This window comes from Gadus macrocephalus, chromosome 15, assembly GCF_031168955.1.
Source record: "Gadus macrocephalus chromosome 15, ASM3116895v1".
NCBI lineage: Eukaryota > Metazoa > Chordata > Actinopteri > Gadiformes > Gadidae > Gadus > Gadus macrocephalus.
This window is the reverse complement of record NC_082396.1, coordinates 3,052,253-3,065,267: the sequence shown is the minus strand read 5'-3', so window position 1 is coordinate 3,065,267 and position 13,015 is coordinate 3,052,253. Positions and strand designations below refer to the sequence as shown.

The 13,015-nt window shown below is 50.8% G+C and overlaps 1 protein-coding gene across 4 annotated transcripts in view; it reads right to left on the bottom strand.

Annotated features, from left to right (window-relative positions):
- The window catches only part of map3k4 (mitogen-activated protein kinase kinase kinase 4), a 29,587-nt gene that overhangs the window by 1,958 nt on the left and 14,614 nt on the right, over positions 1-13,015 (bottom strand). For 3 of the 4 annotated variants that reach the window (XM_060072600.1, XM_060072598.1, XM_060072602.1), the window contains exons 10-25: positions 12,242-12,511; positions 11,342-11,491; positions 9,707-9,868; positions 9,247-9,380; positions 8,202-8,280; positions 8,013-8,091; positions 7,430-7,523; positions 7,060-7,182; positions 5,331-5,431; positions 5,133-5,213; positions 3,879-4,070; positions 3,151-3,221; positions 2,772-2,888; positions 1,565-1,724; positions 1,218-1,340; positions 836-942 (exon numbers count right to left, since the gene is read on the bottom strand). In XM_060072600.1, coding sequence (XP_059928583.1) covers positions 836-942; positions 1,218-1,340; positions 1,565-1,724; positions 2,772-2,888; positions 3,151-3,221; positions 3,879-4,070; positions 5,133-5,213; positions 5,331-5,431; positions 7,060-7,182; positions 7,430-7,523; positions 8,013-8,091; positions 8,202-8,280; positions 9,247-9,380; positions 9,707-9,868; positions 11,342-11,491; positions 12,242-12,511 — 2,043 coding nt within the window. The remainder of the gene's footprint in view (positions 1-835; positions 943-1,217; positions 1,341-1,564; positions 1,725-2,771; positions 2,889-3,150; positions 3,222-3,878; positions 4,071-5,132; positions 5,214-5,330; positions 5,432-7,059; positions 7,183-7,429; positions 7,524-8,012; positions 8,092-8,201; positions 8,281-9,246; positions 9,381-9,706; positions 9,869-11,341; positions 11,492-12,241; positions 12,512-13,015) is intronic. The other variant, XM_060072599.1, reaches the window with a different exon arrangement.

The following is a 13,015-nucleotide window of genomic DNA, read 5'->3' as shown; positions in this document are numbered from 1 at the left end:
GAGACAGACAGACAGACAGACAGACAGACAGACAGACAGACAGACAGACAGACAGACAGACAGACAGACAGACAGACAGACAGACAGACAGACAGACAGACAGACAGACAGACAGACAGACAGACAGACAGACAGACAGACAGACAGACAGACAGACAGACAGACAGACAGACAGACAGACAGACAGACAGACAGACAGACAGACAGAGAGAGAGAGACAGACAGAGAGAGAGCGAGACAGAGATAGAGAGCGAGACAGAGAGCGACAGAGAGAGAGCGAGAGAGAGAGCGAGACAGAGAGAGCGAGACAGAGCCGGAGAGAGAGACAGAGAGAGCGAGACAGAGAGAGCGAGACAGAGCCGGAGAGAGAGACAGAGATTGAGACAGAGAGACAGAGATTGAGACAGAGAGAGAGACACAGAAAGAGAAAGACACAGAAAGAGAAAGAGACAGACACAGAAAGAGAAAGAGACACAGAAAGAGACAAAGACAGACAGAGAGAGAGAAAAACACAGAGAAAGAGAGATATCAACACAGAGCGAGAGAGAGAGAAAGAGGGAGAACCATTAGACACACCTTAGGCGTTCCTTGTTTGCCGGCCACACGCCCCGCAGTTAAATCATTCATTACTACTGCCGAGCAAACAAGAAGAGTCAACATTGCACCTCAGTGGCTATTTAAAACTGGACCGTCGAGGGCTCGGCATGCAGCACACGTCGCCCTAACCCACTACTTTATCACTTTACTTTCTCATGCACTGAAACAGGGCCAACCAGTGGTGTATAACAAAGGTATTCAGTGTTATCAGGGGTTCAGGTGAACCCGGTCTCTGTACCTTTCCAGTGACCATCTCAATGAGGACGCAGCCCAGGCTCCAGATGTCTGCAGCGCGGCCGTGACCCTCTCCCTTGGCCCTTGTGATCACTTCAGGAGCCATGTAGGCTGAAAAACACACACAGGGAACACTTCCGTCACTCTATGAACAATTAGGAAAAATAAAATCTTTGGGAAATCGTTTTCCGGAGGTATTTTCTGAACAAATTCGTAAAATCAAAGTAGTGAAACTGCACGACAAAATAACAACCACTCTGAAAGAAATAAGGTGAAAGGTGATGAATGAATTGTGAGTACATTAAAGTCCACCAGGCAGATTTTTCTACGGCGCGAGCAGTGGCGACCCCTAGTGGTGGGTTTGAAGAACTGCTGAATTGTCTCACCTGCAGTTCCCAGGGTGCTGTTCACCTCGCCAGGCATGGTGTGGGAGTTGTTCTTCAACTTGACCGAACAGCCGAAGTCTCCCAGCTTGATCAGACCCGACGACGTCAGGAAGATGTTGGCTCCTGCGGGGAGAAACCACACATACATCAGTGATGGAGCCAGACACACATGAGCGATGGAGTAAGACACACACATCAACAATGGAATCAGACACTGCTCAGCTCCTTTCAATTGTATTAGCTAATCACTTCACTTCATTAAGAAATTGACATAATTCATGTTAAAAATGTAGTCAAATAAAAACCAAAGTGACATCGAAAAACACCCGTTGGGCGGTGGCCCTGACCCTTGATGTCGCGGTGAACGATGCCGTGCTCGTGCAGCACGTTGATGGCCGTGGTGATCTGCTTGCTGTACAGCCGGATGACGTGCTCCTGCAGCCCCAGCCGGGACACCTCCTCCAGCGTGCCCTCGTCGCAGTACTCCATGAAGATGTACATCTCCTCCTGGAGGGGGCAGCACAGGGCCGTGAGGATCATCTTCTCAACACAAATCGCACAATGCGTGGTACACAATCGCACAATGCGTGGTACACAATCGCACAATGCGCAATCGCACAATGCGCAATCGCACAACGCACAATGCGTGGGACACAAACGCGTGATGCGCAATCGCACAACGCGTGATGCGCAATCGCACAACGCGTGATGCGCAATCGCACAACGCGTGATGCGCAATCGCACAACGCGTGATGCGCAATCGCACAACGCGTGATGCGCAATCGCACAACGCGTGATGCGCAATCGCACAACGCGTGATGCGCAATCGCACAACGCGTGATGCGCAATCGCACAACGCGTGATGCGCAATCGCACAATGCGCAATCGCACAATGCGCAATCGCACAATGCGTGATGCGCAATCGCACAATGCGCAATCGCACAATGCGCAATCGCACAATGCGCAATCGCACAATGAGTGATGCGCAATCGCACAATGCGCAATCGCACAATGCGCAATCGCACAATGCGTGATGCGCAATCGCACAATGCGTGATGCGCAGTCGCACAATGCGTGATGCGCAATCGCACAATGCGTGATGCGCAATCGTGTACAATGCGTGATACACAATCGTGTACAATGCGTGATACACAATCGTGTACAATGCGTGATACACAATCGTGTACAATGCGTGGCACACAATCGCACAATGCGTGATACACAATTGCGTTTTTGGCTGTACATTTTTCGCACAAGAATGATTTTCTGTGTATTCAGATGTAGGTCGCACTCTGCTATTTTCCGGGAGAGTACTGGTTCACAACACGTTTATAAAGCATACTCTCCTGTATTAGAGTATAGCCCAGTGTGATGGTTCCCCCTTGAAGGAGCAGGTATTAAAAGGCATCTTGATGACCGATGCCGACCCCAATGCCCAGGTATTGGGGTCTGAACCCCAACCAAGTCCAACCAAACTTCTAACTACCGGCTTGCTGCAAAGCTCCGTCTTAGGGTGTGGTTTCTCCCCGTACGTCCGTGTCCCTTTGCTCTTACCCGATGGAGCTCAACGCCAAAGTACCGCACGAGGTTGGGGTGTTTGAGTCCCTCGAATATTTTCAGCTCGTCGGCGGTCTCTTTGATGGTTTTGTGGTCGTTGGGCTGGAATCGGATCTAATGGAAAGAAAGATTCAGTCATGTCTCTCATTCCTTCCACTCTTCTGTTCCGTGCACTTGGGCTGTGCGATCAATCTAATTTCAATCACGATTTCTGTTTTTTTTGTAAATAATTTTTTAAGGGGACATTTCAAAGTTCTCTGTTACAAAGTGTTTTTTCGGATAGAAATGTTGAAAAAATGCATCATGTTTTCAAACTCCAAAAATAATCGTTTCAATAATCGCGATTCCAATATTGACCAAAATAATCATGACCCACCTCTTTCATGGCCATCAGCTCGCCCGAGTCCACATTGATGCAGGTGTACACCTTCCCGTACTGCCCCTCACCTTCAAAGGAAATGAAGGAATGAATCAGGATACTGTTAAAGGTGACATATATTACCACCAGGTCCGAGTGTGATTAGCCGTCACAAGCCGTTTAAAAACATCAGCCTCTTCTGACATCACAAGTGGGCGTGTCCACCTAGATGTGTGCTGGATAGATCAGTCTACCAGCCTACCCAGTGGACTGTAGCAAACGTTGCTCATCTATCCAGCACACATCTAGGAGGTGGACACGCCCACTTGTGATGTCAGAAGAGGCCGATTTTCAAAACGGCTTGTAAAGGCTAATCGCACTCACACCTGGTGGTATAAGAGATAAGATACAATTTATTATTTATTTATATAAATCACACACACACACACACACACACACACACACACACACACACACACACACACACACACACACACACACACACACACACACACACACACACACACACACACACACACACACACACACACACACACACACACACATTACACCAGGGGTCATGATCGGTAGTACTATTGCACTAATTTATTTGGCCCTGGGGGTTAATTAGGATCCTTATTGAGTTGAAACAAATCCCTACAGCGGTTCAGCCTGCAAGTGGACAACATGTCCCCCCCCCAGCGGCGAGCACACAGTGGGCCGGAGTCCCTCCGGCCGGGCCTCACCTATCTTGTTGCCCCGCTGCCACTTGAAGGTGACCTTGCGGAGGCCCACGTGCATGACGTTGTCGAAGGACTTGGGCGTGTGGCACACCTGGCCGATGATGCTGCGCTGCTTCATCACGCCGTAGCGCTTCTCCTCGAAGCAGCGGATGGACCGCCGCACCGTCTCCATGGGGCTCTGGCGGGCCGCCATGTCTGGGGGGGGGGGGGGGAGACAGAGAGTGAGAGACAGAGAGAGGGAGACAGAGAGTGAGAGGCAGAGAGTGAGAGACAAAGAGAGACAGAGAGTGAGAGACAGAGAGAGAGAGAGAGAGAGAGGGAGAGAGAGAGAGAGGTCACCTTCCTTAAGCATCGATTTTATGTAGACTGACTGGAGAGTGAAGCAGACCTTTGCAGAGTAACTTGTTTTATACGCAATGCAGTGTCGGTTTGGTCACTGAACGTCTCCTCGGACCAGTGGGGTCCAATCCCCCCCCCTCCCCATTTTATTAATAAAATCAAATCCACCACGCTTCTCTAACTAATTACACACAATGTTTACATTGCTGTCATCTGCGGGTCGTAAACAAATGACACATCTTGATTGGAGCAAGAAGTGTAGGAAAATATCAGTTAAAGTATGGCTGGGAGCACAGGGCAACTGTGTAGTTCTTGCACATTCAGCACTGGACCTTCTTCAAAGATGGCCACAGAGCCATCGTAAGAGGAGGCAAAGCACCAAAGTAAACCTTCGAGAGCCTCACACTCCAGCTGGCCGGTCCAGGCCCTCCTCGTTGAGGGTTGAGCGTTTTGTTTGAAATAGACTCAGATAGTTAAACAACATAATTGGGCAATTAAAGTAAAGCCTTTCTCCCCTCTCTTATGGTGATGTTTAATAACTGGGCCTTGCAGTTTACTGCTTAAAAGGCCCACTTATAAAAATGTGACACCATGTTAAACGGTGAACCCGTGAAAACCTGCCTCAATGTAAAAACGTGACTCAATGTAAAAATGTGACTCAATGTAAAAACGTGACTCCAAGTACAACATGACTCCAAGTACAACATGACTCCAAGTACAACATGACTCCAAGTACAACATGACTCCAAGTACAACATGACTCCAAGTACAACATGACTCCAAGTACAACATGACTCCAAGTACAACATGACTCCATGTACAACATGACTCCAAGTAAAAATGTGACCATGCCAAGCACGAGTCCATGTAGAACGCGGCACCATGTCTAACCAGAACCACGCCCCCTCCGGGCCGCACCTTTCGACTGGCTGATGAAGGTGCGCAGCTCCCAGCTCCTTCGCGCGGCGCTGCCCGGGTCCACCTTGGGGTACGAGGGCTCTGTGGGGCGAGGGGGGACACACAGGCAGACCTTTTAGAGGAGGAGGCCCCGGTGGGGGGGGGGGGGGGTAGGGCGGGCAGGAGAGGGGGGGGGGGGGGGGGGGGGCAGACACCCACCTTCCCGGTCCTCCGTGGGACTGGAGTGGCGGCTGAGGGACTTGAACTGGAGCGCGGCGGCCACCGACGACAGCCGGTCGTTCTCGTGGAAGTTACAGCCCCTGCAAACCAGAGGGAGGGGGGGACGGGGGACGGACATTGGCATTCAGGTCACCGCAGCGGGGACCGCAGCGTGGCCTCGTACAGGCGAGCCCCGGGAGGAAGACCAGACCGGGGAGCGACTCGGAGGCTGAGATCACATCATCGTTCCACACTCAAACTCTTTTGTGGACATTTGTTAAAAGGTACCATGACACGCCACCTGGTGTGAGCCCACTTGTGATGTCATAAGGTGCAGATTTTCAAAACGCCTTGTAATGGCTAGTAGTCACAGTCGCACCTGGTGGCATGTCATGGGACCTTTAACCCTGATGTGAATAGATTGTTACGCTCCATCTAAACGGCGGCAAGTCGTACCAGGTTCGAGACATGCCTTTAATATGCAATATGGCACTTTGTACATCGCCGTGCACAAACATGGAAGATCCTTTATTAAACCCCTCAGACACAGACAGGCTCCGTCTTGAGAGTGCATGTTGGCATTTGGAAAGCGCCCAGAGATCCAGCGCAAAGCCACGAAAGCACAGCAATATCAGCGTGAAAGCAGGGCTTGTTAATAGCAGCAGGCTTGCAGGAGACACTGTGGCGCACACTGTGGCAGAAGCAGCATTTGTGAGGAGTTTCACACACACACGCACACACTCCTTTCCCTTGAGCAGTGATGAGATGGTTGAATGCATGGTTGAGTTCAGCTAAGCCACTGTCTTAGCCAAAAGAAAATGGGTCAACATTTTCCTCAAACCGGTTTCCATTCTATTTTTATAGCAACGCAAAATATTGGTGGAAAGATAATAAATCTGTTTCCTTGGTTCTGATTGGCAAAATGTCTGCTGGCATGGGAAGACTGGAGGCACGTCTCAAAGAGAACAAACATGCTCTTGAACCAAAACGTTCCCCGCAGTCTCTGGTCTCACACCTCTCCTTGGGGGGGACCTCATACCTCCCCCCTACATGATTCAGGGGGATGAGTTTTTTTTATTTCAAATGGCGAGACTAGTTTGCAGATTTGTGCATTATTTGCGCTTTTCAGTCCAATTGCCACTCAAAGCACATTACAATCGCCTCGAGGCAACAGCCAGTGTGCAAGGCAGCGGCCATCAGTCGGGCAAAGGGACTCTCAACGGTCCACACAGTCTAGGGGTCTGAGGGGTCCACAGTCTAGGGGACTTGGGGGTCCACAGTCTAGGGGTCCACAGTCTAGGGCTCTGAGGGGCCACAGAGTCTAGGGCTCTGAGGGGCCACAGACTAGGGGTCCAGGGTCAAGGGCTCTGAGGGGCCCACAGTCTAGGGCTCTGAGGGGCCCACAGTCTAGGGCTCTGAGGGGCCCACAGTCTAGGGCTCTGAGGGGCCACAGAGTCTAGGGGTCTCAGGGGCCACAGAGTCTAGGCGTCTGAGGGGGTCCAGAGTCTAGGGCTCTGAGGGGCCCACAGACTAGGGGACTGAGGGGCCACAGTCTAGTGGTCAGAGGGGTCCACAGTCTAGGGCTCTGAGGGGTCCACAGTCTAGGGCTCTGAGGGGTCCACAGTCTAGGGCTCTGAGGGGCCACAGTCTAGGGGTCTGAGGGGTCCGGAGTCTAGGGGTCTGAGGGGCCAGTCGAGCGTGGGGGTCCGAACATGAGGGCGGGGGCTACCTGGCATCAGTCGGGGGGCCGCCAGATGCCCTGCTGTGGTTCTGTTCCCCGGGGCCCGGGGGGATGTGGCGGGGCCCGGCGGGGAACAGCTGGCTCCGGAGGTCGCACGGGAGGCTTCGTGAGCTGCGGCGACAGAAACACACTTGAGGCGCTGCTGGGGTGGGGGGTGGGCGTGTCTGGTTAAGGGATGGATGCAAGCATATTCTCACACACACACACACGCACACACACGCACGCACGCACGCACACGCACGCACGCACAAGAAAATCGACGGCTAAGGGTTGGGAGAGAGGACAAAGCACACAGACAGACACAGCATGCCGCGATTGGTTAAAAGCCGTGGTATTCCCCGCGGTATTCCCCCTCTACCTGAACCCTTCCGCGTTGGGGATGAACAGGGCTGGGTTGGGCGGGTCGCTGTGGCAACGGGGCACCTTGACGGGCCGGGGGCTGTTCCTGGGTGCTAGGGGGGGGAGAGAGAGAGAGAGAGAGAGAGAGAGAGAGAGAGAGGCGGACGTGAGGTGATGTCGATGTACCACAGTGAAGACAGAGGACTTATCCCCTTGCGGGCGGGCTGTACACTTACAATGCGCAGTGTGTGAGCATGTACACTGGGTTAGCCTGTGAAGAGAGCGTTCTGGCCGGGGGTTAATAAAGATGGAGATTTATTATCCCCAAGGCTCTATTATCCCTGGCTCTCTTCACAGACAAGTACAGTGTGCTTTGTGCTAGGGGGGGGGGGGGGGGGGGAGAGAGAGAGAGAGAGAGAGAGAGAGAGAGAGAGAGAGAGAGAGAGAAGGCGGACGTGAGGTGAAGTCGATGTGCCACAGTGAAGACAGAGGAGTGTGAGTATGTACACTCGATTGGCCTTTAACGAGAGTGTTCTGGCTGGAGATTAATAAAGATGGAGGTGCATTAGCGGTACTCGGCTCTGCTGGATTAAATGTCGTACCGATGTAGAGGCCGGTGACGGGGCTGTGGGGCTTCCCGATAACGTGTCCGATGCATTCGTTCATCAGCGCTTGTAAATTCTGGAATGAAAACACCAAAAAAAATAGGGAAAATAAACAACAGTTGTACGCTGCTAGGAGCCGAGGGGGACGGTGAGTCAGAGGAGGTGAACAGGTGGGGGTTTCTTTACCAGGAACTCGTCCTCTGGTAAGGCAGATATGAAGGCAGGTTCGATGGCTTGAAGGAAGTCGAAGCCCTGAGTAGCCCAGCTGTGGATAAAGAAGATGGTTCGTGAGAAGCTGATATTACATCTTCAATAAAGACACACCCACCACCCAGCTTTCCCAGCCAAGAGGAAAAAAAAGCCATAAAGAAATAAAATAAACATGCAAACTTTTCATTCACTGCACTGTAAGGCATTAGGGATAGAAGCGTTCGACCGATGGCGTATATGATCAATCACTTATCTGATTTACAAGCGACAGAACAATTGTAAGTTACACTTAACAGGTGACGTAGTGTTCCCTCCTAAGGCATGGGAATAACAATGCATACTGGCGACTCTCCATTGCATTCACAATAATAATCATTTTATTCTATATACTAACCCTTTCTCGGCACTCAAGGACACCGTACAAGGGTAAACAAAAGTCATTAGAAAGAAACAACAATAAGGAAGAGAGAGATTAATTATAGTAACAACAGACATTAGCCTGGATACCAGCCTGAACTCCGCCCACAAAACTTTTGGTCTGGGAGATTCAGTCTGGAATTGAGCTAGTTGGGAGGTATTCAAGGCCTCGAAAAAGTGATCTGACCAATCAAATTGTAAGGGCGGGCTTTATACGTTGATGGACAGATGATACACATTAACGTAATCAACCACGTCACCAAAGAGCGCTCAGTTCGTGTGTGTTTGAGAATAGCTGTGCGTCGCACAACAGACGTCACATACTACGTTGCTCTGATTGGTTTTAGGTCTATCCAATTGAGCGAAGAGGCATTTTCCTTCCTGGTTCCGCCCTATAATCACAGCCCAATGGTTCGGTCTCAGACTCATATTCTGACTAGAATTATGAGTATGACATCGTCAGGCTAATAGTAATTGGCATCAGGTGGAATAGGCAGTTTTGAACAGATGTGCTCCGAGGTGTGATTTGAAAAAGGGGGAATGAATAAAGACACAGGACTCATAACAGTTTCCCCAACGCTCCCCTGGGGGTACGGGGCCTCACCGCGGCTTGGTGCCCTTCCCACTCTCACACTTGGTCAGCACGTAGGTCATCCACTTGCGGGCGAAGTGGATATAGCGCTCGCCGATCCGCTGCCTGAACTCACCCGACATGAGCCGCACCACCTCCTTGTGGTACTGGAGGAGGAGGAGGAGGATGAAGAAGAGGAGGAGGAGGAGGAGGAAGAGGAGGAGGAGGAGAAGAACGAAGAGGAGGAGGAGGAGACACGGTGAAACCAGGGCTCAGTCCAACATGATCTCAATAAAAACACAGGAATCGGAAGCTCAAACAGACAACTCTACGTTGTCTGTTTGAGCTTTTGATTCCCGCGTTTTTATTTTTGTTGCGGACCATGGCCTATCGTCGGGGGAGAAATCGGATGTAATCTCTGATAGCGCTGCTCTTTCCGTTGCCTTGTTTTTCCCACCCAGGGCAAACATGAAAATTGTTTCCCAGCGCTCACCTCGAAGGCGAAGTTGTAGCCCTGGTTCATGGCTTCCCGGTAGTACTGCTGCAATGTGGCCGACTCGGACTCCTCCACCTCCGCCTCGAACTCGTCCGTGAACATGAACTCCACGCGGTCGATGGCCGTGTTGATCTTGATGCACAGCTGCAGCGCCTCGTTCTGCAGGGAGAGAGAGACGGAGAGACACACAGACAGAGAGAGAGAGAGAAAGACAGAGCGGAGAGACCGACAAAGAGAGAGATAGAGCGCAAGACAGACAGACGGAGGGAGTGGGACAGAGCGAGCGACAGACAGACACACAGACGGAGGGAAAGGGTCAGAGAACTCAAACTGACAGTTCTCGCCCTCTGTCAGTTCCAACTGTCAGATTGTTCCTCGTGTCGGCCGCGAATGAGAAAGTCAGAGGGGCCATTCAGTAGTCAGTGTTTTGGAATTTGAGTCTGCACCTTTCTTTTCTGCAACAGAAGGCTGCAGGGATACTGGATACATCTGGTTAGGCCTGTGGCCTTTGCACTGATGTAGAGCGAATACGTCTGTTTGCTCCATAGAAGCACCTATCACTTTAATGTGACAGCACTGAAACATGTGACCTAGATCTGAAACTAGGGCACTTCAACATTCATTGTATAGTGTGTGATTAAGCAATAAGTCACAAGAGGACTGCTTTACAGGCCCCCCTAGCTGTTCTAGTCTAAATCAGAGCCTGATGTGGATCAGTGCCTTTATAAAAAGGGGTTACTATAGGCTACCTAGGACGATTTAACACAACAAACACAGCCACATAAAATGTGTTCATTTATTGAAACGAACAAGCATTTTTCCGCCAAGAAATAAAAGTTCCTCAAGACCGCAAAATGGTTGCCAAGCAACACAGGCTTAGCGTACATTGAGATTTGCACTTCACACTTCAAATCGACTGTTATGCAATCCACAGGTGTGTGTTTATGTGCTACAACGGCTTCGAGCCAATCAGAATCGAGGACAAGCTCCCTCAGTTTTACAAGTCTTTTTTTATATCATGTTTACTTTATGCCCTGTAAAGCCTTTTTTATTACATTCGTGACATAACATAGACGTCTTCTCTTTACACTGCGCCAACACACCATCAAGAACGTCCTTGTTTGAACAACATTTTAGTTATGTATATGTTGCCTAGGATCCTGAGGATCTCATTAGTTTTTTTTATATTTCTTGCATTTTATTGCTCTTTATTTTGTTTGTATTATCTTAAACATGTCAGATAAAAAAAAAAGGGTTACCAAAAAAAGAAAAAGTATGTTCAAACACTAGGGAATAAAACCCTTTCTGATTCTGGAATAAACCACAGATCTGGGGTCAGTTCTGAAGGGCTGATTATGGTCCAACGTTCACGCAACACAATGACCGCGCAGACGCTTCGACAGTCGTGAACCTGTTTATGGTTCTGCGTCGGGTTTCAGTGAGCGGACCAATCGCAGGCCTTGCTGCTGCGTCGCCTCGGCGGAAGGTTAACATTTTTGCGAGGCGCACGTCCGGCCCTGGCGGTGGACGCAACGAGGGTCCGCGAGGACGTAAGGGGCACGTGACCCCCCCCCCCCCCCCCCCCCCCTTGCGTTTGCGCGGGGACCGTGATCAGCCCTAACGCGGGCGTACCTTGAGCTGCTCCAGGGCGCCGGCGATGAGCGGCTGGCTGGAGGTCTGCTCGCGGCTGAGCGTCACCACCTCGTCCATGGCCTGCTGGAAGGCCTTGCGCTGGGCCACCAGGTGGGCCGACTGCATGACGATCAGCAGCACGTTGTTCACCTGCAGGGGGGCAATCGGCACGCAGGGAGCGTCAGCATCGCCCCGGCAGGACGAGTGCATCGTCTGGGACGCACTGACCTTACCGCAAGGGCTTTGAACATTTAGAACATTAAATGTATACAGACATAAAGCGAATAAAGTATTTTTAGCTAGTCCCCTAAATATCCTTTTTTCAGTTGACTCAACACCAAACAGAGAGTGTGTGTAAGTCTGTGAGAGTGTGTACGTCTGTGTGTGTGAAAGAGTGTGCAAGTCTTTTTGTGTGAGGGAGTAAGTGTGTGTGTGTGTGTGTGTGTGTGTGTGTGTGTGTGTGTGTGTGTGTGTGTGTGTGTGTGTGTGTGTGTGTGAGGGAGTAAGTGTGTGTGTGTGTGTGTGTGTGTGTGTGTGTGTGTGTGTGTGTGAGGGAGTAAGTGTGTGTAAGTGTGTGTGTGTGTGTGTGTGAGGGAGTAAGTGTGTGTGTGTGTGTGTGATTGAGCAAGAGTGTCACTGAGTACGTGTGTGTTTGTGCGTACGTGCGTGAACGTATGTGAATGCGTGTGTGTGAGAGACACACACACAGAATACATCAAGAAAACTCATCAGTATTGACTAAATATAAATAATCAAAGCAACCATCGGCCACACACACACACACACACACACACACACACACACACACACACACACACACACACACACACACACACACACACACACACACACACACACACACACACACACACACACACACACACACACACACACACACACCTTCATGGCCCTGAGGGTGTCCACCGTCTCCATCTGCGGGACCAGTTTGATCAGCTCCCCGTCCCACTGGGCCCAGTCCGCCAGCGTGGCGGCGTCCCCGGCGCCGTGCTTGCTCATGAGCAGGTGGGCGTCGTCGTCAGGGGGCTCGTCGGGCTCCTTGGAGCAGTCGTTTCCCGCCGCCGCGCTCAGCAGCTGGAGGATCAACGGCCGGTGCTGCATGAGGCAGACGGGGACGAACACCTCCAGCTCCTCCAGACCCAGCACCTGCACCTACACGCCGCCACGCACAGGACGTTAGGCATATGTACACACACGGTAACCATCTGTGTGTGTACACACACACACACACACACACACACACACACACACACACACACACGGTATCCATCTCTTTGTGTGTACACACACACACACACACACACACACACGGTATCCATCTCTGTGTGTACACACACGTTATCCATCTCTGCATATGTACACAAACACACGTTATCCAACTACACACACACACCTTGTTCAGCCAAACATATGCATAGGCACGCACGATTAGTTGAAACAAATATTAAATAAAACAGAAAAAAAGGACCCTGTTCACCAACACACAAACATATCCACACACAAAGCATCTGAACACACACACAAACATATCCACACACAAAGCATCTGAGAACACACACAAACATATCCACACACAAAGCATCTGAACACACACAAACATATCCACACACAAAGCATCTGAACACACACACACAAACATATCCACACACAAAGCAT